General features: G+C 36.9%; 1 protein-coding gene across 4 annotated transcripts in view; it reads right to left on the minus strand.

Moving 5' to 3' along the window:
• The window catches only part of DYNC2H1 (dynein cytoplasmic 2 heavy chain 1), a 328,872-nt gene that overhangs the window by 18,811 nt on the left and 286,568 nt on the right, over positions 1-23,493 (minus strand). For all 4 annotated transcript variants that reach the window (XM_066247664.1, XM_066247663.1, XM_066247662.1 and 1 more), the window contains 3 exons: positions 20,500-20,589; positions 4,960-5,069; positions 3,703-3,784 (listed from right to left, as the gene is read on the minus strand). In XM_066247664.1, the coding sequence (XP_066103761.1) occupies positions 3,703-3,784; positions 4,960-5,069; positions 20,500-20,589 (282 nt within the window). The remainder of the gene's footprint in view (positions 1-3,702; positions 3,785-4,959; positions 5,070-20,499; positions 20,590-23,493) is intronic.

Consider the following 23,493-nt stretch of genomic DNA (forward strand, 5'->3'; position numbering starts at 1 on the left):
GCTAAAAATGAAAGATTTAGCTTATTTTTAATGATCACTTTTCTGACACCCTATACCAGTTAAGTCGATGTTGATAAAACCTACCATAGTGCCTCTCCTAGTTATTATAGGCCCTCAAATGAACAAGTGTTTGAGTGCTTACTATGTGCTGTTGTTTGAGATATCTGACCTACAATGAAACAGGAAAAAATAACTACTTTCATGAGACTTATATTCCAGTGCAGTAAGACAGACAATGAACATAATAAATAAGTTATACAGTATGTTAAACAGTAATAGTGATATGAAAAGAAAAATGTTGACCTGAGAACTAGAACAATATAAATAGAACTTCTGAAAAGCTACTTGTCTAAAGTTAACTAAGTTAAACAACATTTATTTTGTTTAAAAAAATTCAATTTTATGTGATACACAGGACTGAAGATAGATAAACGTCTTTGTCTTTAATGAAATTAGAGGCTCATAAAACAGGCCAATCTGAATATACAGAGATAATCATACCACAAAATACAACGTATTATATATTAACAGTGGAAAAAAGTGTTGATAATAATTCTATGTGCGGGAATGGGAAAGAAGAATGGTAGAGAACACTACTGCTGCAGAAGAAGGTTCGAGTTGTTGGGGGAAGTATTTCCATTACAATCTTTTAATTAGTTTGTAACTAACATTTGAATGATTATCAACTCGTAGTTGCTTCCCATATGTGCCTTGACAAAGCAAGCCTGGGGCTTTGAACTGGTCACCTCAGTGTTCCAGGTGAATGCTTTATCCACTGTGCCACCAGAGGTCAGGCCATTTTTAATTTTTTTTAGAAAAATCCATACTGTTTCCCACAGTAGCTGTACCAATCTGCATTCCCATCAACAGTGCACGAGGGTTCACCAACACTTGTTTGTTGACTTATTGATGATAGATAGCTATTCCCACAGGTGTGAGGTGATATCTCATTGTGGCTAATTTGCATTTCCCTGATGATGAGGATCCTTCCATACGTCTATTGGCCACTGTATGTCCTCCTTGCAGAAGTGTCCTCCATTTCACTTAGTTTTTTTTCCTGAAGATTTCTCCTGTCCTTTCATTTAGGGCATGGTTCATTGTTCCCCATTTTGGCTGCCTTTGTGTTTATTTCTGTGTATTAGGTAGATGTGCTACATCTCCTAGTCTTGGTATGCTGACTTTCTGTGGCAGGTGTCCTGTGGGACCCTATGCTGCAGTCTCCTTATCACCTGAGCTGGGTGCTCCAGAATGTACCTTGTATGGCTTATGTCTTTTTTTTGGGGGGGGGTGACAAGACAGAGAGACAGAGAGGGGGGCAGATAGGGACAGACAGACAGGAAGGGAGAGAGATGAGAATTATCAGTTTTTCGTTGTGGCTCCTTAGTTGTTCATGTTGATTGCTTTCTCATTTGTGTCTTGATCGAGGGGCTACAGCAGAGTGAGTGACACCTTGCTCAAGCCAGTGACCTTGGGCTCAAGCCAAGACCATGGGGTCATGTCTACGATCCCACACTCAAGCCAGTGACACCACGCTCAAGCCAGATGAGCCCAAACTCAAGCTGCTGACCTCAGGGTTTCAAACCTGGGTCCTTTGCATCCCTGTCTGATGCTCTATCCACTGTGCCACCACCTGGTCAGGCTGTAATTTGAGTCTTGATTGCTACTGGCCCCTTCATGTGCGGGTCAGCCGTCAGGCTGGCTGACCTTGACAACAGTGTACAAGCAGCTCTGCAGGTGCTGACCACACACAGAGCGGAATTTGCCTCAGCAAGCTCTGGTGCCTGCCAAGATCTTCCTTCAGATATGCCACTTGTGAAGCTAGTTGGATCCTGCTCTGATGTTGTCTAAAGCTGGCAACTGGTATATCTGCTCTTGGGCCTCTTGGGAAGGAGTAGTGCAGGTCAATGTCAGATGCTGCCTGTGTCTGGCCCTGAGAAACTGTATGAAGCTATATTGCGATCTACATTTTGTGGCTGCCTGTGCTGGTTCCAGTATGTGGGGGAAGGACCAAGCTGTGTACCCTGGCCAGCTTCCACCAGCACTGAGCTAAGGGGTAGGTCAGTCATAGGCCCAAGGGACCCTAAGATCTGCCTCTGCCTGCCTCTACTTGCAGGCTGCTTGTTAGGCTCAGTCACTGAAAGAGCCTCTGGTGGTGCTCCAGTTTCATGAGATAAGTTCTCAATAAGCCTCCGGGTAGGAGCAAGTGGTGTTCACCAGATTGATACAGGTTCGCATTCAGTGTCAGTGCTGGGTCTGAGGCCACTCAGTAAAAGTCCCAGGGTACATCAAGTCCAGCTGCCACCCACCTGGGGCCCAGAGACCTCTGTGGTGGAGCAGAGTCTAAGGGAGTCATCAGGATGTGGCCAGCATAGTTGATCAGGTCCAAACTGACCAAGATTTGGCCATGTTAGGGGAGGGCTCTGCACTGGCCAGGTGTGTGAGGGTCCCGTTCCTAGAGCCACACACATCAGTCCGCCTCAGACTCTGCAGGGCCTTCGCAGAGAGCCCAAGCTCAGCTCGGCTGGACTGTGCCAGTGTCGGGCAGGTGGGGCTAATGGACATCCTGTGAGAGGGAGACACCAGTCAGGCTTCGTGGAAGGTGGGGGAGGTACTGCTCCCACCCCAGAGCCACACATTCAGTCACTGACATCCAGAGTCTGCCTGGACCTCTACATCCCGGCCCAGGCATGAGATCCTCAGGGCAGGGTGACAGGGAATATAAAGGGTGGGGCTACTGCACTCGCCTGGATGAAAAGTGACATCTGCAGTATGGGAAGGGGACTCGGCACAGGGATCCTGGCAGCTGTCCCTTCAGCTCTCTCCCCGGAGCCACAAACACCAGCCTCCCCTCACACAACTCTAGTCCGTGCCACCCTCTCCACTGGAGCCCAGGGTGAGTGGCTGCAAACAAGATTGGGTGTGCTGGCCCTTGAAGGTGCTTGGATTTCTAGCAGACTCTCACTCCCTGATGGACAGAATCCACGCTGATTTTCACAGCCAGATGTTACATGAGTGCCTCTTCCCAGCTCTGCTGTTCTGGTCTGGGGAGTCTGGTGTGGGCTTGAGACCCCATCCTCTCGGGCACCTTTGCAGCTGAGATATTCCTCTGGAACCTCAGCTGCCACCCGTGGGAACAGGGCGATCCTTTTCATGTCTCCAACCCTTCCTCCCAGCCTCGATGTGGACCCTTGGTTATAAGACTTCTGTTGAAGGAGTCTTCAGTTAGTTAGTTCCTCAGGTTGACTATTCTATATTTTAGTTGTAATTAGCTTGGTCCTGGGAGGAGGTGAATGCAACTTCTACCTACTTAGCTGCTATCTTGGATCTCCTTTTCTATTTTTATATATTACATTTATACATACTTTACTGTAGAGTAAATATTTATTGAATTGAATTTTAGAAAATGCAATCTAACATAACTCTGGAATTTGCATGATTTATTTTTTTACCACAAATTATGTTTACAAATATGTTGTACCTCTAAGATTCTTATTTTAGCATTAGAAAAGTTTGTATTTTGAACAGACTCTTTCATTCTAAATCTTAACTGAAAGTGATTTTTCATACAGGTAATACAATCTACCTTTGTGGATCTTATATTATAAAGATAGGTGACTTTGACTGGAGTTACAGAATATTTTCATCATAGTTGGCAATAATATAATTTTTAGACTCAAAAGACATGTAAAATGTGTCTAATACCTTAATCTGCAGCTTTGCTTCTTGCAGTCGACCCTTCCATGACGCTACAAATTTAAGGCTATCCACAGAACAGCCCATTGCCCTGCAAAAGTAGAGCATCAAATGTCAGCAAGAAATCATTTTCAGGAAGTAGAATATGAAGAGTAATAGAATATAGATATATTCCTCTTTACTTAAAATTAAAATATTTATAATGTACAAGTAATAAAATCTCTTAAGCTAGACTTCACACTAAGCTTGTCAAGTTAACTGGGTATGTCGTCACCTCTGCCAGAAAGTATAAGTTCCTTGAGGGTGGGGCCTTTACTTGTTATTTTTACATCCTCCATTTTGACAATCATTCTCAAATTCAGACATGTAATGGGTACTAAATAAATATTTATTAGCTAAACTGAAATATTAATACTTATCATATGATCCTGTGGCATTATGAATTAAAAAACCCCTGAATCCCTAAACAACTAAATTTTATCCAGTATATTTTTTGAAAGTTATCTCTTTTTCTATTCTATCTTGTTAAAAATTATAGACCATATTTGATATAATAATCTAAATTTTTTATAAAAAATAACATGATCTTAACCATCAAATACTGTTCCATACCAAAAAGCCTAGTTAGTGCTAAGAGAATTTTCTGCAAAAATAAAATGTTTTTGAGCAGTCCAAAATGGTAGCCACTAGCCACATGTAGTTATCTGCGCACTTCAAATGCGGGTAGTGCGACTGAGAAATTACATTTAAAATTTTATTTAGCACTGGAGAGATAGTTCAGTCGGTTAGAGCATTGTCCTGAAGCGCAGAGGTTGCTGGTTTGATCCCCTATCAGAGCACATATAGGAACAGATTGATATTCCTGTCTCTCTCACTTCCTCTCTCACTGAAATCAATCAACAAAATAAAATAGAAATAATTTTATTTAATTTTAATTCATTTAGATTTAATTAGCTCTATTTGACTAATTAAATGAAGCTAATTAAATCTGCCTACCATATAGTACACAAAAGGTCTAAATAAATAACCAAAATTTAAAAAGTTAAATTTTATCTCTTTTAATTCTAATAAAAACATATCATAATTAAAAGCAATGTCTTGTAAACTAAAAGTAAACTATATTACTAAAAGTCAACTATTAGGAAAAAACATAACTATCTGGTTTCAACAATAAATTTATTTCTTGACAATCAAGAAAATGTAATCAGAAGTGAATAAAGCAAAATATAATCATCCTTATAAACAAATAAGAATTCATGTAATTACCTTGCAGTTTCTTGGCGAAGAGCATTGAGAAATGTGTCTGGGTGGAAGAGTTCTGATAGGTCAAGTGTATCAGAGAGAAGCTCCTGTTTTTCGGCTCTCTCTACCCAGCTCTAATGGAGAAAAAATATATACACACACACATTTTAAAACTTTGTAATTTGAAATATAAAATTATGTATTAAAGAATTATTATGCAGAAATCATTTTCATAGTTATGCAGTTTTCAAATGCTTTGAAATGTTGTCTAGAGGGAAAAGATTTCCACTGTACATTGTGAGATGTTATAGTTTTGACATAATATCCAACCATAACAAAAAAGTTCCTTGAACAACTTTTTGTTGGTAAAAATCTACTAAAAAAAAGTCTAAAATATGAAAATTAAGCTAATATAAAGTGTTTCCATTAGGCTGGCATGTCTCCTAGCGATGATTCACCTCTCAGTGTGTGCCCAGGAGGTACTGAGCTTCTGGGTCAATTCAGAGTCCCCAGGTACCAAGTTCTGGCAATGCGGACTAAACTAGGTTTCAGATCCACACTTGACAGCTAATTTGCCACTTTACTGAATCAGGTACTACACAGTAAAGAGTGATGTCCAGAAAGAAATAATTTCTTGTTAAATGGTGTTTTTAAATAGTGTTTCTTCTTATCTGCCATTTTGTAAATCAAATTACACTCCATTTGGAGAAATACACATAATCATGAATTATGTTAATGAGTATAATAAAAATTGCCATTGAAACAAATAACAAAAACAACATGAAGTTTTGTGTGACTTACTATATGCTTTCTATGTGGTAAACAATTTTATTCTTGCTACAACCCTGAGAATTAGTATTATTCCACTTTGCAATGAGGAAACAGAGGTATGGTGAGCTTAAAGTCAGGCCCAAGGTGCTGACATAGTTAGGTGCTGGAGCCAGGTCATAAACTCAGGTGGCATTACGTGATTTGTGTCTCTGTAATATTTCCTGAAAGTGCTAATGTGCCTTAAGAGATAGATAGCTTACTGATGATTTTTGAATCTGTTATTTCAGCTGGTGTACAGAGATGATACCATAGTAATGTTGGCTATAAAAACATGCAGAATTCTCATGAAGTATGTCAGCTTTATAAACAGTCTAGAAAAAAATGTGTTAATTTATAACAGTGTAAAAAGGCTGTGTTTCATGTACTGTAACACCCTGTTATCTACCCGAGAGCTTATATCTACCCAAGCCAGGTCTAGAATAGGGGAAATTACATAGCCTAAGCTAGTGTGTATATAGTTTATTTTAATGCATTTGACTAGTATGCCCACATTGCAGCAAAAATGTTTCTATGTTCTTCCTACCAATTAAAAATATGTTGCTTTTAAGAGTAGAAAAGACTGTAAAAAAAGAGCTGTTTAACAAAGTATAATTAGTTCTTCTTGGATGTTATTTTTTATAATAGTATCTATTTTCAATTAAGTAATTTAAAATTTTGCATAGTGAATATTGTTTATTCTGTATAAAATATTTTTATATTATCTGCTCTCTCTTTTTTTTTTTTTTACCAAAACATAGTCAACAAATATGCTTGCATAACTCATTTCTATTGTATATAATATTTATTTTGGTTATTTAAAGACAGTTGTTTCAAAAAATATTTACTCTATGAATATTTCAAAGTATATTATTTTATTAAAGTCATCCTATTTAATTTTGAAATTCATAACTCCAAAAGTTTTTGCCAGGAATGGGTGTGCATATGTTCAAATTAATTAAAAACTGGAGTGTAGCTGATAATCAGATTTTTACTTTATTAAATTTTGAATACAATTATTTTCCACAAATAAGAAAATGAATTAAAAATGTTAATATGGTACACTGTTCTCATGCTTATTGAAACATGTAAGATAGGATCATCCTTAATAGTTACACAAATTTAAAATCTAAGATATGTTTTTAAAGAATAGCAGAATGAGGACTGATAATGCTCAAATGTTAGTAAGTGTGCAAGATGGAGAACATTTTAGTAGAAATGTCTACTGGTACAATGCTTTTATAAAGCAATTTGATGAAATATGCCAAAGCTTTAAAAAATATTCTAGCCATTTTTTTTACTCAATAATATTTCTTTTCTTGAAATGTAAATTAAGGTAATAATCAAGAGAGTATCCTACATGATTTGTTCATTTAAAATTATTTATAGTAAGAGAAATTATAGAATAATAATATATTATAGAAAATTAGCTAATAATAAATGTTATCTAATTAAATTATGGTATATCAATACAACAAAAAATTGCATAACAATTAAAATTCATATTTGAAGACTAATGACAGTGGAAAATGCTCATGACCTAATGTATTTATCAGAATAATACATATGTAGTATTTACCCAATTATGTAAAAAATATTTGAATACATAGAAAACATATTAAAGAAAGCATATCAAGGCCTTGGCTGGTTGGCTTACTGTAGAGCGTTGGCCCAGTATGTGAATGTTCCAGGTTCAATTCCTGGTCAGGGCACATAGGAGAAACAACCATCTGCTTCTCCATCCCTCCCTTTCCCATTCTCTCTCTCTCTCTCTTCCCCTCCTGCAATCATAGCTCAAATGGTTGGAGCAATTGGCCCCAGGTGCTGAGGACAGCTCCATTTCCTGGCCCCAGGGGCTGAGGATGGCTTCATGGCCTTGCCTCAGGCACTGAAATAGCTTAGTTGCCTAGCGATGGAGCAGCAGACCCAGAGGGGCAGAACATCACCCTGTAGGGGGTTTGCAGGGTGGTTCCTGGTCAGGGCACATGCGGGGAGTCTGTCTCTCTGCATCCCGCCTCTCACTTAAAAAAAAAAAAAAAGAAAGCATATCAAAATATAGCATTTCAGTTGGGTCTGGCTTATAGCCTATTAATGACAATCTTTATTCACACATAATGGCAATTATTTAGTATAAAATACATCAACAAACTGATGCCATTTTATTTCATTTTAATGCTGTGTTCCTTGGAGAAAAAAGTGTTTAAGCCAATAACAAGTAATTTAGGCAATTTTCCTTCTCAATTTGTCTTTTATATTCCTTTATCTTATCAAAATTATTTAGTATAAATTTAGAGGCTTACGAGTCTGAGAATAATTTCATCAAGAATTAAAATCTAATTTATCCCAAATAAAATAATACTTCTAGTCATTGTTTTGACTGGAGTAAATGAGACATTAAAAGTTATTATTAGCATGTTAATAACCTGGTGTATAACAAGTTTCTCAATTCATTGGACAAACTGCAGCTCGTCAGCAAGGTAGATTACCGGAATTATACTGTAACTAAAACCTCAAAATCATTAGACAAATAAAATAGTTCTTATTAAAGTTTGTTGTACCAACTTTAAAAAATTGTAGCATATATGACTATATATTTGCCATTCCTTGATTCTAATATTTTTGCTATGTTCAAACCTGGGTTTAAATTATTATTATTAAAATATTGTGTATTAGGTTTACCAGTTACATAAAGAGAGGAGAAAAAAGTAAGTGTTTTCCCTCCAAATTTAGTTTTTAGAGTCTCAGTCTCAAATCATCTTTGAGTAGACTTCTGAGATGGGATAAAAAATCTGTCTGGAATTCAAGAGAACAAGATTGAGTTGAAATAGTTTCCTGGAGCACTAATCATTTTGACTATATGATCCTTAAAAATAATTTCTTGCCTCACATATTCCATTAATAAGATTACCTTGCCTACCAACTTTAGAGAACTGTTTTAAAACATGTATGGAATGCACTATAGTTCAGATTCTATTGAACTAGAATTCTATAGAACTAGTAGTTCGCCTATCCAATTACATTGACCTTAATTCTTCACAGCATCTCTCAACTTTGAGGTGCTGTGGTTTGACTTTTATTTAGCTAAATTAATTTCTAATTTTCTTTTTGAAATCTTCTTTGACTCATGAGTAATTTAAAAGTAAGTGGTGTATACCTGAAACCTGTATTATTTTGTTAACCAGTGTCACACCAATAATTTTAATTAAAAAAATAAAAGTAGGTATTTAATTTCCAAATATTTGAAGGTTTACTACAGATATTTTTGTTCTTCATTTCTGAACTTAATTTCTTTTTTTGTTTTTTGGTCAAAGAGCACACTTGGTGTGGTTTAAACACATTTAGATTATTCCAGACTAGTTTGATCTATGTTTAGATCTACCTTGGTAAAATTTTGTGTGTACTTGAAAAGACTGTATTCTGCTGTTACTGGTTGTTACATCCTCTAAATATCACTTAAATTAGCTAATGTTCAAGGATTCTATATCCTTTTTGAAATTCTAATAGAGAGAGATATTTTGAAATCTCCAAATTTAATTGTGGATTTAGCTATTCTTCCTTGCAGTTCTATCAATTTTTATTTTTACATTTGAAACTGTTATTAGATGTGTAAAAGTTTAGTATTATGTTCTCTTGAGAAATTGACCACTTTATCATTATAAAATACAATATTTCCTCAATTATAAGACAGCTTAATTTTGTGGCTCGAAATTTGAAAAATAATGTGTTACATAAAGTTATTGAACTCAAGTTTTATTCATCATAAAATTCATACAGCTTCTCATCAAGCGTGAAAAAGCAGGAAATGCAAGTTAAAAAATCTACAATCACTGTATAAGACACCCAGTTTTTAGACCCCAAATTTTTGAGAAAGGGTGCATCTTATACATGGGGAAATACAGCGACTCACACTATCCCTTGCTATGTTCTTTGCTTTGAAAACCGTTTTGCCTGATATTAATCTAGTTGGACAAGCCTTCATTTTACTTTTATCTTGTGTTTTTATTTTTAAAGTGTAATGACCTAATGCCATCACAGTTGGATCCTATGTTATTCAATGGGACAATTTTTGCCTTTTGGTCTGTAGCTTTGAAAATTATGTCAATTTCTAAAAATATTACTCAATGATTTAATATTACTTAGGAAAAAAATGAGCTTACAAATTGTTATATCTTGTACAGGAAAATTTTAGGGTTTAGGCTGATCAAATTCAAATTTATTAAGATTGTGACTTTAGTAATAACAATTATCACGTTAGTAGCATATCATCACATAATACGTAATTATCCCGTGTATCTCAGTCACAGTAAAAGCCTATGTCCTTACAATAGTTTACCAGGACTTCATTGGCTGTCCCTGCCCCAATTCCAACCTCCCTCTCCCAAATCATAACATTCTGACCTTTGACTTCTCTGACCACCTTTACCTTGTTTACTTTCCTTCAGTCACACTGGCCTCCCTTTATCAGAAAACTCTGCCTAAGGGTACCTGCTAATTCCCTCAGCTTGAAACTTTTTTCAATTTACCTTACCTTCTTTAAGTCTCTGTTCAAATACCTTAGTTTCAAGATGTCTTCCCTAATTCTACCATTTTAAAACAACGAATTTGTTTTTAATATTTTTCCCTTTATCTATAAAATTCTGCCCACTATTAACAGAAATGAAAAAAAGAGTAGCTATGTTCAAGTTAACAGCTTTTTTAAAAATGGAATTGGTTAACATTTTCATAAAGCAAGGGCTTTATTGGTGTTGGCTTTCTGAGGGTGTTTCAAAGTAAACCATCTAAGAAACTTAAATTTTCATTTTCCCATTTTCATATTTTTAGGCAATTTATCTCAACCAACTTTAAAAGAAAGAGGTTAAGTGTTGGCTTTGAAAGAGGCTTCAACATTATATGCTTATAAATACATTCCAATGTTCTTGGCCATTCTTATCTCCATTACATTTAGAGATGTGCTGAAAGCTGCCTAAACCACAAGAAACTGTCTTTGTCCCACCCCTCTTCCCATGTGGGCCTAGTTACCTAGCAGGATGAATAAGTTCACTTAATCACTTACATACATCTTCCCTCCTAAGGTACAGAAATCATATTTGGAAATGAGACCTTGTTTTTATGGTAATTTAATCTTTATTCACATTAAACTCCACATGAGATGCTAACCATTTGTAGAATGTGAATGCCAGGATTGGCAGAGAAGATCTGGAGCCATGGGAAATGAAATGATATTTTCTTGTAAGATATCTTTTTAGAAACAGAATTAACTAGACTAGGAAATTTCTTCACACACTGATTTATAAACAGAACTTGATATTACTAAATGGTATTGTATTCAAATATACTCACAAAAATTAGGGGATATTTCAAAATGAGTATGAAGCAATAAAAAAGAAATATTTGATTTTTTAATTAAATAAAAACATCAGAAGAGAAAATAAGTCAAAGAAAGTTGTTTGATTATGCAAATGAGATGCAAAACCAACTTTTATTATTGGTAAAAATGCACTATACAAAAGGCTGAAAGTACTGGAGTATCTGCACATTCCCTGATCCCCTAATTTTTGTGAGCAGTGTATATATGGTAGTAAGGAACCTAATATTAAAATAAATCTAAACTTCATGCCTTGTTGACATTAGTAATTTTATTACACTTATTATATAGGGTAGTAACATTTGTGCTTATACAATCTTTTTTTTTTTATTCAGTGAGAGGAAGGGAGGCAGAGATAGACTCCAGCATGGGCCCCAACTGGGATCCAGCCAGCAAACCCATTAGGGGGTGATACTCTGCCCATCTGAGTCATTGCTCCATTGCTCAGCAACCGAGCTCTTCTTAATGCCTGAGGCAGAGGCCATGGAACAATTCTCAGTGCCTGGGGCTAACTTGCTCCAATTGAGCCATGGCTGCAGGAGGGGGAGAGAGAGAAAGAGAAAGAGAGAGAGAGAGAAGCGAGAGAGGGAGGGATGGAGAAGCAGATGGGTTCTTCTGCGTGCCCTGACCAGGAATTGAACTGAAGACATCCACACACTGGGCCCACGCTCTACCACTGAGGCAACTGACCATGGCCATGCTTATACAAATATTTATGTTATTCATTTCTAGAGTGTCAGAAACAGTTCTGAAGTAGACATTTTATTTATTGTGCCAGCCAGAAAGTAAAGGCAAATAATAGATCTTGATCAAATATTAAAGCTGAAGTGAGCTTTAGGTCTAATAAATATAAAGATGCTATAAGGAAAAATGTAGTTAAAGAAGCAATAAAGTGAGTAGGTTGGAGTGATCACATAAGGCCTCTCTTAGTGGGCGATATAAGCAGAGACTTAAATGAAGTAAGGAAGCAAACTATGGACATATTTAAGGGAAGAGAATCGAGACAGAGGGACTGGTCAATGTGAAATCTTTGATAAAAGAATGTGTTTTGCATACCCACGGAGGCAGGTTCTGTACTCATGGTTCCAAGGGTTAAAACAGGAAGAAATATTAACATGGTGCAAAAAAATTAGGATATTAAGTTTAAAGAAATATTAAGCAAAGGAAGGAGATTATTATTTATAGCTTTTTTTCTCTCCAAAATAAATATGAGTGTTCATGTTCTTTATATACTATAATACAAAGTATATATATGACATATATATTATGCTGAAATCCAGGTCTTTGTAGAGTGTTTTACATACTTGGGTTGGCAACAAATAAAAGTACTTTTAAGAACAAAATGTAATAGTAGGTTACCTAGTTCTATATAACCATGAATACTTCAAGGGGAAGTCCTAGTTGGTATACTCCCTATCTTATGAGAATAAAGTAATAATGAAATATCTCAAAACAAATATCTTTGCCATCTCAAAATTTCTCAAGGAGGAACAATCTTCTAATATCCACAAAAATATCCACTATAAATCATCTTCAATTCAGATACAAAAATAAAAAGAAAATAAATTATATACATCAAATATTTATTTTCTCACTTATGACATTTCAAAACAAAAGACATGAAAAAGAATACCTTTTTTAAAATAAAAACAAAACTTATTTAGAAGAAATTTTTTCAGTTGTGGTTTTGCATCCATGAAGTTTATAAAAATAGCTTGAGAAAATCATTGATATAGATTACAATATCATTTTCAGGAAACTAAATACAAGGCATTCTGAGATTTATTTAAACTGTGGATCTTATGTTCAAGATTCTTCTTGAAATATATTTTCCTAAACATTTTTACTATATACACACAAATTAGAATTACTGGCAGTATCATTAAATAATCTACTTCAAATTTATGTGCAATAGACAATTAGATAAGCATATACATCCCAAAATCCTTTAAAAGTGTGATAACATAAATGAACCGTTAAACCAATCACTGCTCTCCTTGCTTGTGAAGACATTTCCAGTTTCAAATAGCTATCAACAATGTGAATATAATAGAAAGTCCAGAATAGAATGGAAAATCAGCATTCAGTTATCACTGACAATGGAACAAATGTGGTAAAGGCTATGATTGATTTGGGAATTAAAAGAACACAACGTTTTTACCACTTTCCATTATATTTTCAGAAATAATAACAGTATTTGATAGAACAGACTTACTAATGATAGCAGAATATCTGTCAACCACTATGACTGTTCTTTAGCCAAAAATAAACTGACATATAAAACATTTTGCAATTGTCTTGTTATATACTAATAAACTATGTTCAAACAAGACACACTAGAAGCCTTTAAGTGGTAATGATGGCTGCTGCAAGGAAAGCCTTGAAGTTCTATGTTGAAAATGAGGATAACAACATAGCAGGTATTACTAACAGAATCACTCTTTACTTGCAGGGCAAGTAGCCTGTTACTAGAATGTGTTGATTCTTTAAGAAACCAAACTTGCCCTAAGAGTTTAATTATTCTCTGCATGTTTTCTGCTGTAAAAATCCTCTCATTATGCCACTCCAGGAAGATGATGAAATTGGCATGCAAGTGATGAAAGCTGAGATGCAGATAAAAATTCAGAGAAAATTTTATGTTGAAAGCCAATTATGTTGCTATATGTCACATTTCTAGAACCAAGATTTATCTTCTGCAAGCAGTTCAAATACCATGGTTGATAGGATTGCTTTATAACACTGCAGATCATCGCAGACCACAGACTGCTGTTTAGTATTCTAAATGTGCACAACAGTTGACCAGAGGCTGAATTTATCAGCTGACAGTGTTGAGAAATTACTGTCCCTGTACAAAATTTGACTACTAAAATTTTGTAATACTACTGCCATAGTAATATATTTTATATTTTACTGGATATATTTTCAGATATATACCCTAAATTCATTTTATGATGATGATAATCCAGTTTAAAGTTTGGTTGTATATTAATCTTAGGATTTATCTCAGGATTTGGGCCAAGATGTATTTTCTATGTACTTCCAATATTAATCTACTTATTTGTTTATATTATCTATCAACCTCACTAAACCCAGAGATACTGATTGGTAAGCATTTCATGTTCTCTTCTCTGCTGCTAATTTTTAGCTCTTCGAGAAGTGGGCAACACATAAAATCTCAATAAATATTCACTGAATGAATGAATAAATTAAAAAATATATAAATTAAATACATCTATAAGGTAGCTCCTGTAGCTGAGGGTAGTATATAAAAATAGAAATGCCGGAGGTTTAGCTGAGGGTAGTATATAAAAATAGAAATGCTGGAGGTTTTAGTACACAGACTATTTTTCCACCTCTATTATGTAAGTCTTCTTATGAATGATTTTATGAGTCCCTGCTATATGTAAAATACCATATTATGGACTGTGAGAGTTACCATATGATTTAGGAAAATAAAGAGCTCTCTTTTTCAGCAACTGCAGGACCTTGAAAAATAGAGTAAGACACCTTATAAAATGCATAAAAAATAAAGTATAATTTTAATAAGATTGCTTTTAAAGTTTGGAATCTTAAGACAAAATAAAAGTCTTCAAATGTTAGAATGTAGAATAGGGTATAAACTAGAATGTTCACTGGATAGATTTAGATAGAAGCTAAAAATCTCAAAAAATATATCATGGGTATTTTAGAATACCATATTTCCCCATGTATAAGATGCACCTTTTTTTCCCGAAAAATTTGGGGTCTAAAAACTGGGTGTATCTTATGCAGTGGTTGTAGGTTTTTTACTTGCATTTCCCGCTTTATCGCACTTGATGAGGAATTGTATAAATTTTATGATGAATAAAACTTGAGTTCAATAACTTTATGTAATACATTTTTAAAAAATATTGGGGCCCCAGTGGCTCAGTGGTAGAGTGTTGGCCTGGCGTGCAGGAGTCCCGGGTTCAATTCCCAGCCAGGGCACACAGGAGAGGCGCCCATCTGCTTCTCCACCTCTCCCCCTCTCCTTCCTCTCTGTCTCTCTCTTCCCCTCCCGCAGCCAAGGCTCCATTGGAGCAAAGTTGGCCCAGGCGCTGAGGATGGCTCTGTGGCCTCTGCCTCAGGCGCTAGAATGGCTCTGGTTGCAACAGAGTAGTGCCCCAGATGGGCAGAGTATCGCCCCCTGGTGGGCATGCCAGGTGGATCCCGGTAGGGCACATGCGGGAGTCTATCTGACTGCCTACCCATTTCCAACTTCAGAAAAATACAAAAAAAAAATATTGGGGCCCCAAAATTAAGGTGAGTCTTATACGTGGGAGCATCTTATACATGGAGAAATATGGTACATCTTAGAAGGTGAAATTATAATGACTGGGAAACATGAAAGATTTCTGTCAGTTTGCTTGAGAATAGCCCTAAGATTGACTGAATCATTAATTTATTCAACAGAAACATTGAAAAACGTACTTGTACAAGCTATTGGTCTATATTTTTGTATAGAACAATGAGTGGACAAAAATATCTGCTGTTTTGAAGCTTCCATTTTAGTGGAGGAATACAGAGAAAATAAAGTAAAATATATAAAACTCAAGAGATATAGGATATGGAGAAAAAGAAAAGAGGATAAAAGTATCAAAGAAGAGCAGGGTTGCAATTTGAAGTAGAATGATCAGAGAAGGCTACACTAAGAAGGTGATGTTTGAGCAAAGACCTGAAGGAGATAAAGAAACTTCCTCGCAGATTTCTGGGGGAAGCACATTCCTGGTAGAGGAAACAGCAAGACTAAAGGTCCTAAGAGGGAATGTGCCAGGTTGTTCACAGAATAGCTAGGAGACCAGTATGGCTGAAATATATATAGTAAATTAGGGAGCAAAAAGTAGGAGAGGGAATCAAAGGGGTAATGGACAGGATCTTAACTTGTAGGTTGTTGTAAAAACTTTAATGGATGAGCTAAAAAGTAAGTCAGGGGGAAGTTTTCCAAAGAGGTGATATAACTGAGTCATGCTTTAACCAGACATTTAGGCTGCTGTGTTGAGAACTAACCAGAAAGGGGACAAGGGAGGAAGCAGGGCCAGTTAGGTGTCAGCTGCATTAACAGTGACTTCAATCAAGGGAGCAGCAATGAAAGTGGTGAGAGATAGCTCTGAATATATGTTCAATGTAGAGGCAAGGCAAATTTTTTTCTGGTGGAATGGATGCAGAGCATGAAGGAGAAGAGTTAACAATGGCCCCATGACTTTAAGCCTCTGCCACAGAAAGGACAGAGTTGTCATTTACTTTTATGGGAATAACTGTGGTTGGCACAGGTCTTTTGGTAGGGCAGGAGTTCAGTGTTCAATATACTACGTTTAATATGTTTATTAATCATCCAAGTGAAAATACTGAGTATGTGCCAGAGTTAGGAGAGAGCTATAATCCTAAGAATAATCAAAGTTAGATGGGAATCAAAGTCATAAGATCACTATGGGTGGAGTACGGGTAGAAAAGATCAGAGGACTGTGCTCTAAAAAATCCAGCATTAGAGACAGGGGAGGAGGAAAGCCAGTGAGGCCGGCAGGTAAGAAGAAGACAGAAGAGTATGGTGACCTGGAGGACAACTCAGAAAAAAAGTTTCAAAAGGGAAAAAGCAACCTTCTTTTTTAAACATTGCTAATACACTACAGTTTGATAAAAAACTGTAGCATGTCATCATGCAAGGGCAGTTCATTTGGAGTGCTACCACTTTCCATATAATTTTCATAAACTATTTACTCTTGAATTTGAGGTTTGCATTTTACCATCTTTAAAAATGGAAATAATATTCACCTCATATTATAAATATTACTACACTTAATGTAAAACATATATATGCCTGACACCCAAAATGCACTGTTCTCACAAATGTTCATTTTTCTCTTTCTATACTTCATTGGATCACTTAAAAAGTTTGAATATATGCTTGAAGTGGTACACTGAAATAAAAGGAAGTGCTCTGAAGCTCAAATTTAAATAACTACTATAATTTATTTCTAAGGGAAGTGAGAAGAGCTATTTATATGATCCCCAAAAGGGAATAATGAGACATTTATCATTCAGAAATGCCAATCTCACTCCTTATATATAGACAGGGTGAAGAGAAAGAGGTAAGAGCTACAGGCTCACAGATTTTTTTTTTCAGTGAATCAGTGTTTTTGAAGTGGGCAATAGAAATAAAATGCAATGTAAAAAGTTTAAAAAGCAATCTATGTGGCCAAGGTAACGATAATCATATTAGTTGACATTCTAGAAACTGTGTGACTGAATGTGAATTTGAACAAAATTAGGAAGCAGCATCTAAAAGAATCTTGGGCAGCACAGGAGTGAAAAGAGGTGCAGGGGCTGATTCCTATACCAGGGAAAACTCACTTCCCAGCAGTGCAAGGTGGGAAGGACTTGCATGAAGCACCGGGACATTAGCATCTGCTAGTAGAAGGGATACTCTAGCCATCTCACACATAGCGCCCAGCTCAGGCCTGATTCAAACTGAATCCAAGCCATTGCAGGGGACAATTTTGGGAACAAGAGATAGTATAAGTGATTCTAAGTTGTGGTACTTCTGCTATTTACTCCTATAGTACTGCACTTTCTTTATCATTTTGATTGTTGTTGCTTATTTTTTTCCTTCCTGCTAAATTGTAAGGACAGTTTGTGCATCAAAATGAACGGCATTGGCCCTGGCCGGTTGGCTCAGCGGTAGATCATTGGCCTGGCGTGCGGGGGACCAGGGTTCGATTCTCGGCCAGGGCACATAGGAGAAGCGCCCATTTGCTTCTCCACCCCCCACCCCCTCCTTCCTCTCTGTCTCTCTCTTCCCCTCCCGCAGCCAAGGCTCCATTGGAGCAAAGATGGCCCGGGCGCTGGGGATGGCTCCTTGGCCTCTGCCCCAGGCGCTAGAGTGGCTCTGGTAGCAGCAGAGCGACGCCCCCTGGTGGGCAGAGCGTCGCCCCTGGTGGGCGTGCCGGGTGGATCCCGGTCGGGCGCATGCGGGAGTCTGTCTGACTGTCTCTCCCCGTTTCCAGCTTCAGAAAAATACAAAAAAAAAAAAAAAAAAAAAATGAACGGCATTTATTAATAACAACAACGATAATGGCTAACCCTACTTATTGCTTCAGTCTCCCCAGACTTCAAGGTCTCTAATGGTTGACATAGACAAAAATTCCATCGTAATAAGGAAGGGTAACAGGATTTGGTTGCATGTAAATGTGCCTGCCACTGACTGGCTAGAGTTAGGCTGGATAAATTGGGTTGAGTTCAAGAAGTAACTGTAAATTTAAAAAAGAAAGACATGGACTCAAAGCAGAAGCTCAGTCCTAAAAACTGAGCACGAAAGCCTACCACTGACACATGGCACTCCATGTCTGCTAGCAGAAGTGCAATAGGGAGACATTCCAGAACCCGTTAAGATGTCTGGAATACTGGGTCTGTTCAGCATACTCAAGTCTAACTGGGTATTGAAGCTGAAGGCCTATGAATCCTAGCTTAGAATTAATTCAAAAACTGGAGGTGTAGAGTCAAGGGATCCAACTGTAAGAAGCTGAGGATAGGAAGACAGAGAAAATAAAGGCAAATGCTGGCACCACAGGATTAATGAACTGGATAGAGAACGTGCTGGAATTTAAAATGGTCAGCACAGAAGAATCAGAAGACACTGGAAGAAACACTATTGGGGATATTCTGCAGCCCAATGGAAAAATAGAAAGTGGAAATTAGAAACCAAAGAAACTCTCATAAGATATGACTTCTGAAGAAAAGGCAGAAAAATTTGAAGGTAGAAAATAATTCTAGGATCCTAATAGGAAATAATCTATTTATTCCATTTATTTGTTTATTCATTAGTTAATGCACTTATTTAGCTGAGAGTATACTAGGTATTGGAAATACAGTAGAGTTTAAAAAAAAAGTCTTTGCTCTAAAAGACCTTACAGAGCGGAGACCAGACAATAAGTGCAGGCTGCCGGCAAGAGTCTCTTTGGCTGAGAGTTCTTGGGTACTTAACGGTTCTCAGGTGTTAGAGAACAATCTTAAACCTTACACCAACTACTAGACTCTACTCATACTGCAAAATGATCTCTCTAGAACATAATCTTACTTCCTTCATTAACAGCTTGCAATGGTGCCCTTTGGCCTTAGGATCAATTATAATTCCTTAATATGGCATCATGACATGGCCCTTCCGCCCCTCCTTCTCACACCTATGCTCTGCTTGTAGTTACTTGAAAGCACAGGGCTTATCCTTGACTCTGGCTTTCCTCTTGTCTGGCTCAGTCTTCCCTCTCCTCTTGCCTGGTCGATTCCTCCTAAGCTCTCCACTTAAGCATCACTTCCTGACCTCTGGAGGGAGGGGCTCCTGCCATGGGCTCCCACAGCACTCTCCTTCCTTTCCATTCTTACTGCTGTTGTTTATTCAGTGTCGGCTTCTTAGGATAAACTGTAAAAATAGCTCCTTGGGATGTGATGTGTGTTTATTTTATTTATCATTTTACATTCAGCAATCTGAGCACAGTGTCGGGCATCAAGACATGAACTACACCAATTTACGGACCACTGCATCTTCAGTATTTTACTCAGAGCCTAGCATGAAATCGCTGTTCACAATATTTTTGACTCAATGAATAAATAAAAGAATGTCACCCTTGATCCCAGTCAGTCTTACCTTAATTTTTACATAACCCCTGTATATTGTATACTTTCTCTAAAATCTCAAAAATTATAAGACACACTAAGCAGAAAGAATAGATTTAAAAAGTAATTTTATATAAAATAACAGATGAAAAATGAGATAAATAGTGCTTTATGTACAAATCTTAATATTCTTAATAGTTGCTAGCAAAAAGGTTATTTCAATATGCATGTATATAGCTATAAAATAAAAGGAAATCTTAACTTTTGCATCAGCATGTATGGACCTGGAGGTCATTATGCAAAGTGAAATAAGCAAGTCAGTGAATCACAAGTACCATATGATTTCAGCTGTATGTGGAATCTAATGAACAAAATAAAGTAACAAACAAAATAGAAATACACTCATAGAGAACAGATTGACAGTTGTCAGAGGGGAAGAAGGTTGTGGGGCAGGATGAAAGAGGAATTAAGCAAAGAAAAACACTTGTAGACACAGACAACAGTGTAGGGATTGCAGCAGGAAAAGGGATGGGGGAGTTGGAGGAGGGTCAGGGGGTATAGATGGTGATGGAGGGAGACTTGACTTAGGGTGATGAACACACAATATAATATGTATACAGATGATGTATTGTAGAATTGTGCCCTGAATCCAACTTCTTACAGTTTTATTAACCAATTTCACCCTAATAAATTCAATAAAAATTTAAAATATGCATTTGTATAATAATTACACAGCCATACAATGCAATTATGAAATGATTTAGTCTTACCTGTATTGCCAGGGCACGCGACACCAGACCTCTGAGGTACTGTAAAGGATCTTCTGGGCCTTCCCACTTGTTCTGCCACATGAGAGGACACTGTAATTTGAAAAGGGCCCAAATGAAGTTTATCTATTAAATATAACATATTTACAGTAACCAAGATAGGGAAACAACCTTGGTGTCTACTGGCAGATGAATGAATAAAAAAGTTGAAATATTATTATTCAGCCCTAAAAAAAAAAAGAGATCTTGTAATCTGCAATAACATGGACAGTCCTAGAGAGTATTATACTAAGTGAAAAAAGCCAAATACAGAATGACAAATACCAATATGTTGTATTCACTTTTGTGGGGAATCTAAAAAACAAAATAGAAACAGAATCATAGATTCAGAGAATAAACTGATGTTTCCAGAGGGGCAAGAAGGAGTGCAGAGGGGTGAAAAAAGGTATAGGAAAATATAAGGTACAAACTTCCAGTTATAAAATGAAAAAGTCACAAAGATGTAATGTACAGGGTAGGAAATAAATACAATATAGTCAATAATACTGTAATAACTTTGCATGGTGATGTTGTTATTAGACATAGAGTGGTGATAACATCGTAAGGAAAGTAAATGTTAAATCACTACGCTGTATACCAGAAACTGATATAATATTGTATGCCAACTATATTTTATTTATTTATTTTTGTACTTTTTTTTTCTGAAGTGAGAAGCAGGGAAGCAGAGAGATAGACTCCGGCATGCGCCTGACCGGAATCCACCCAGCACGCCCACCAGGGGGCGATGCTCTGCCCATCTGCGGCATTTCTTTGTTGCAATCAGAGCCATTCTAGAGCCTGAGGTGGAGGCCATGGAGCCATCCTCAGCACCTGGGCCAACTTTGCTACAATGGAGCCTTGGCTTCAGGAGGGGAAGAGAGAGATAGAGAGAAAGGAGAAGGAGAAGGGTAGAGAATGAGATGGGCGCTTTTCCTGTGTACCCTGGCCAAGAATCGAACCCAGGACTTCCACATGCTGGACCAATGCTCTACCACTGAGCTAACTGGCCAGGGCCTCAACTATATTTTAATAAAAATAATTTTTTTAAGTGATGAGATGCCACTTCTGAGATAGGTGATATCAGCACCAATACTACCCTCAACATGTTTTACACTTTTATAGTGTTCTCGATATATAATATATTTATACTACACTGTTTCAAATTAAACATAATAGGTACTAAATTAAAATAATGAGGGGGAAATTAAGGATTAGAGTAGGTTTACTTAACTAAATGAAGTTGTTTTTTTTTAATTAATGGTAAAATCATGAACCCAAGTCCAGCCCTATATGTAACATGTTTTTGCTGTCTCATGCTCCCCACCAGGATGTCATAGAAGCAGAACAGGATATGAGCAGGTTGTTCATTTATTCATTCACTCTTTCAAGTATCAATTAACTGACTCTTCAGCATGGCATCTGTTAAATAGCTGCTATCTGGAAATCATTTTTTTTTTCCTGATCCACGAGAGATCACACAGCCAGGGAGTTGCATTTGGACGACAGCTGGGCTCCCATGCTAGATGCAAACCTCAAAGTGCTAGCAGCAAGACGAGGTCCCTGGCACTATGGCAGGGAGGGCAGGAGAGGGATTTTTTAAAATTAATATTAATGGGGTGCCATTGATAAATCAGGGTACATGTTCAGAGAAAACATTTCTAGGCTATTTTGACATTTGCTTATGCTGCATTCCCATCACCCAAAGTCCAATTGTCTTCCGTCACCTTCTAACTGGTTTTCTTTGTGCCCCTCCCCTCTGCCAACCCCTCTCCTCCCCCCACTCTGTAACCCCCACACTCTTCTCCATGTTTCTGAGTCTCATTTTTATGTCCCACCTATATATGGATTCATATAGTTCTTAGTTTTTTCTGATTTACTTCTTTCGCTCAGTATAATGTTATCCATGTTGTTGTAAATGATCCAATGTCATCATTTCTTATGGCTGAGTAGTATTCCATAGTATATATGTACCAAAGCTTTTTAATCCCCTTGTCCACTGACGGACACTTGGACTGTTTCCAGATCTTCGCTATCGTGAACAATGCTGCCATAAACATGGGGGTGCATTTCTCCTTTTAGAGCATTCTATGGTGTCCTTGGAGTATATTCCTAAAAGTGGGATAGCTGGGTCAAAAGGCAGTTCGATTTTCAATTTTTTGAGGAATCTCCATACTGTTTTCCACAGTGGCTGCACCAGTCTGCATTCCCACCAGCAGTGCAAGAGGGTTCCCTTTTCTCCACATCCTTGTCAGCACTTATTCTATGTTGTTTTGTTAATGAGCGCCATTCAGACTGGTGTGAGATGATATCTCATTGTGATTTTAATTTGCATTTCTCTAATGATTAGTGATGTTGAGCATTTTTTCATATGCCTATTGGCCATCTGTATGTCCTCTTTGGAGAAGTGTCTATTCATTTCTTTTGCCCATTTTTTTTATTGGATTGTTTGTCTTCCTGGTATTGAGTTTTACAAGTTCTTTATAAATTTTGATTATTAAACCCTTATCAGATGTATTGTCAAATATATTCTCCCATTGTGTAGTTTGTCTTTTTATTCTGTTCTTATTGTCTTTAGCTGTGCAGAAGCTTTTTAGTTTGATATAGTCCCATTTGTTTATCCTGTCTTTTATTTCACTTGCCCGTGGAGATAAATTGGCAAATATATTGCTGCGAGAGATGTCAGAGAGCTTACTGCCTATATTTACTTCTAAGATGCTTATGGTTTTATGGCTTATATTTAAGTCTTTTATCCATTTTGAGTTCATTTTTGTGAATGGTGTAAGTTGGTGGTCTAGTTTCATTTTTTTGCAGGTAGCTGTCCAATTTTCCCAACACCATTTGTTGAAGAGGCTGTCTTTACTCCAATGTATGCTCTTACCTCCTTTGTCAAATATCAGTTTTCCATAAAAGTGTGGGTTTATTTCTGGGTTCTCAGTTCTGTTTCATTGATCTATATGC

The sequence above is a fragment of the Saccopteryx bilineata genome, chromosome 1, assembly GCF_036850765.1.
Source record: "Saccopteryx bilineata isolate mSacBil1 chromosome 1, mSacBil1_pri_phased_curated, whole genome shotgun sequence".
NCBI lineage: Eukaryota > Metazoa > Chordata > Mammalia > Chiroptera > Emballonuridae > Saccopteryx > Saccopteryx bilineata.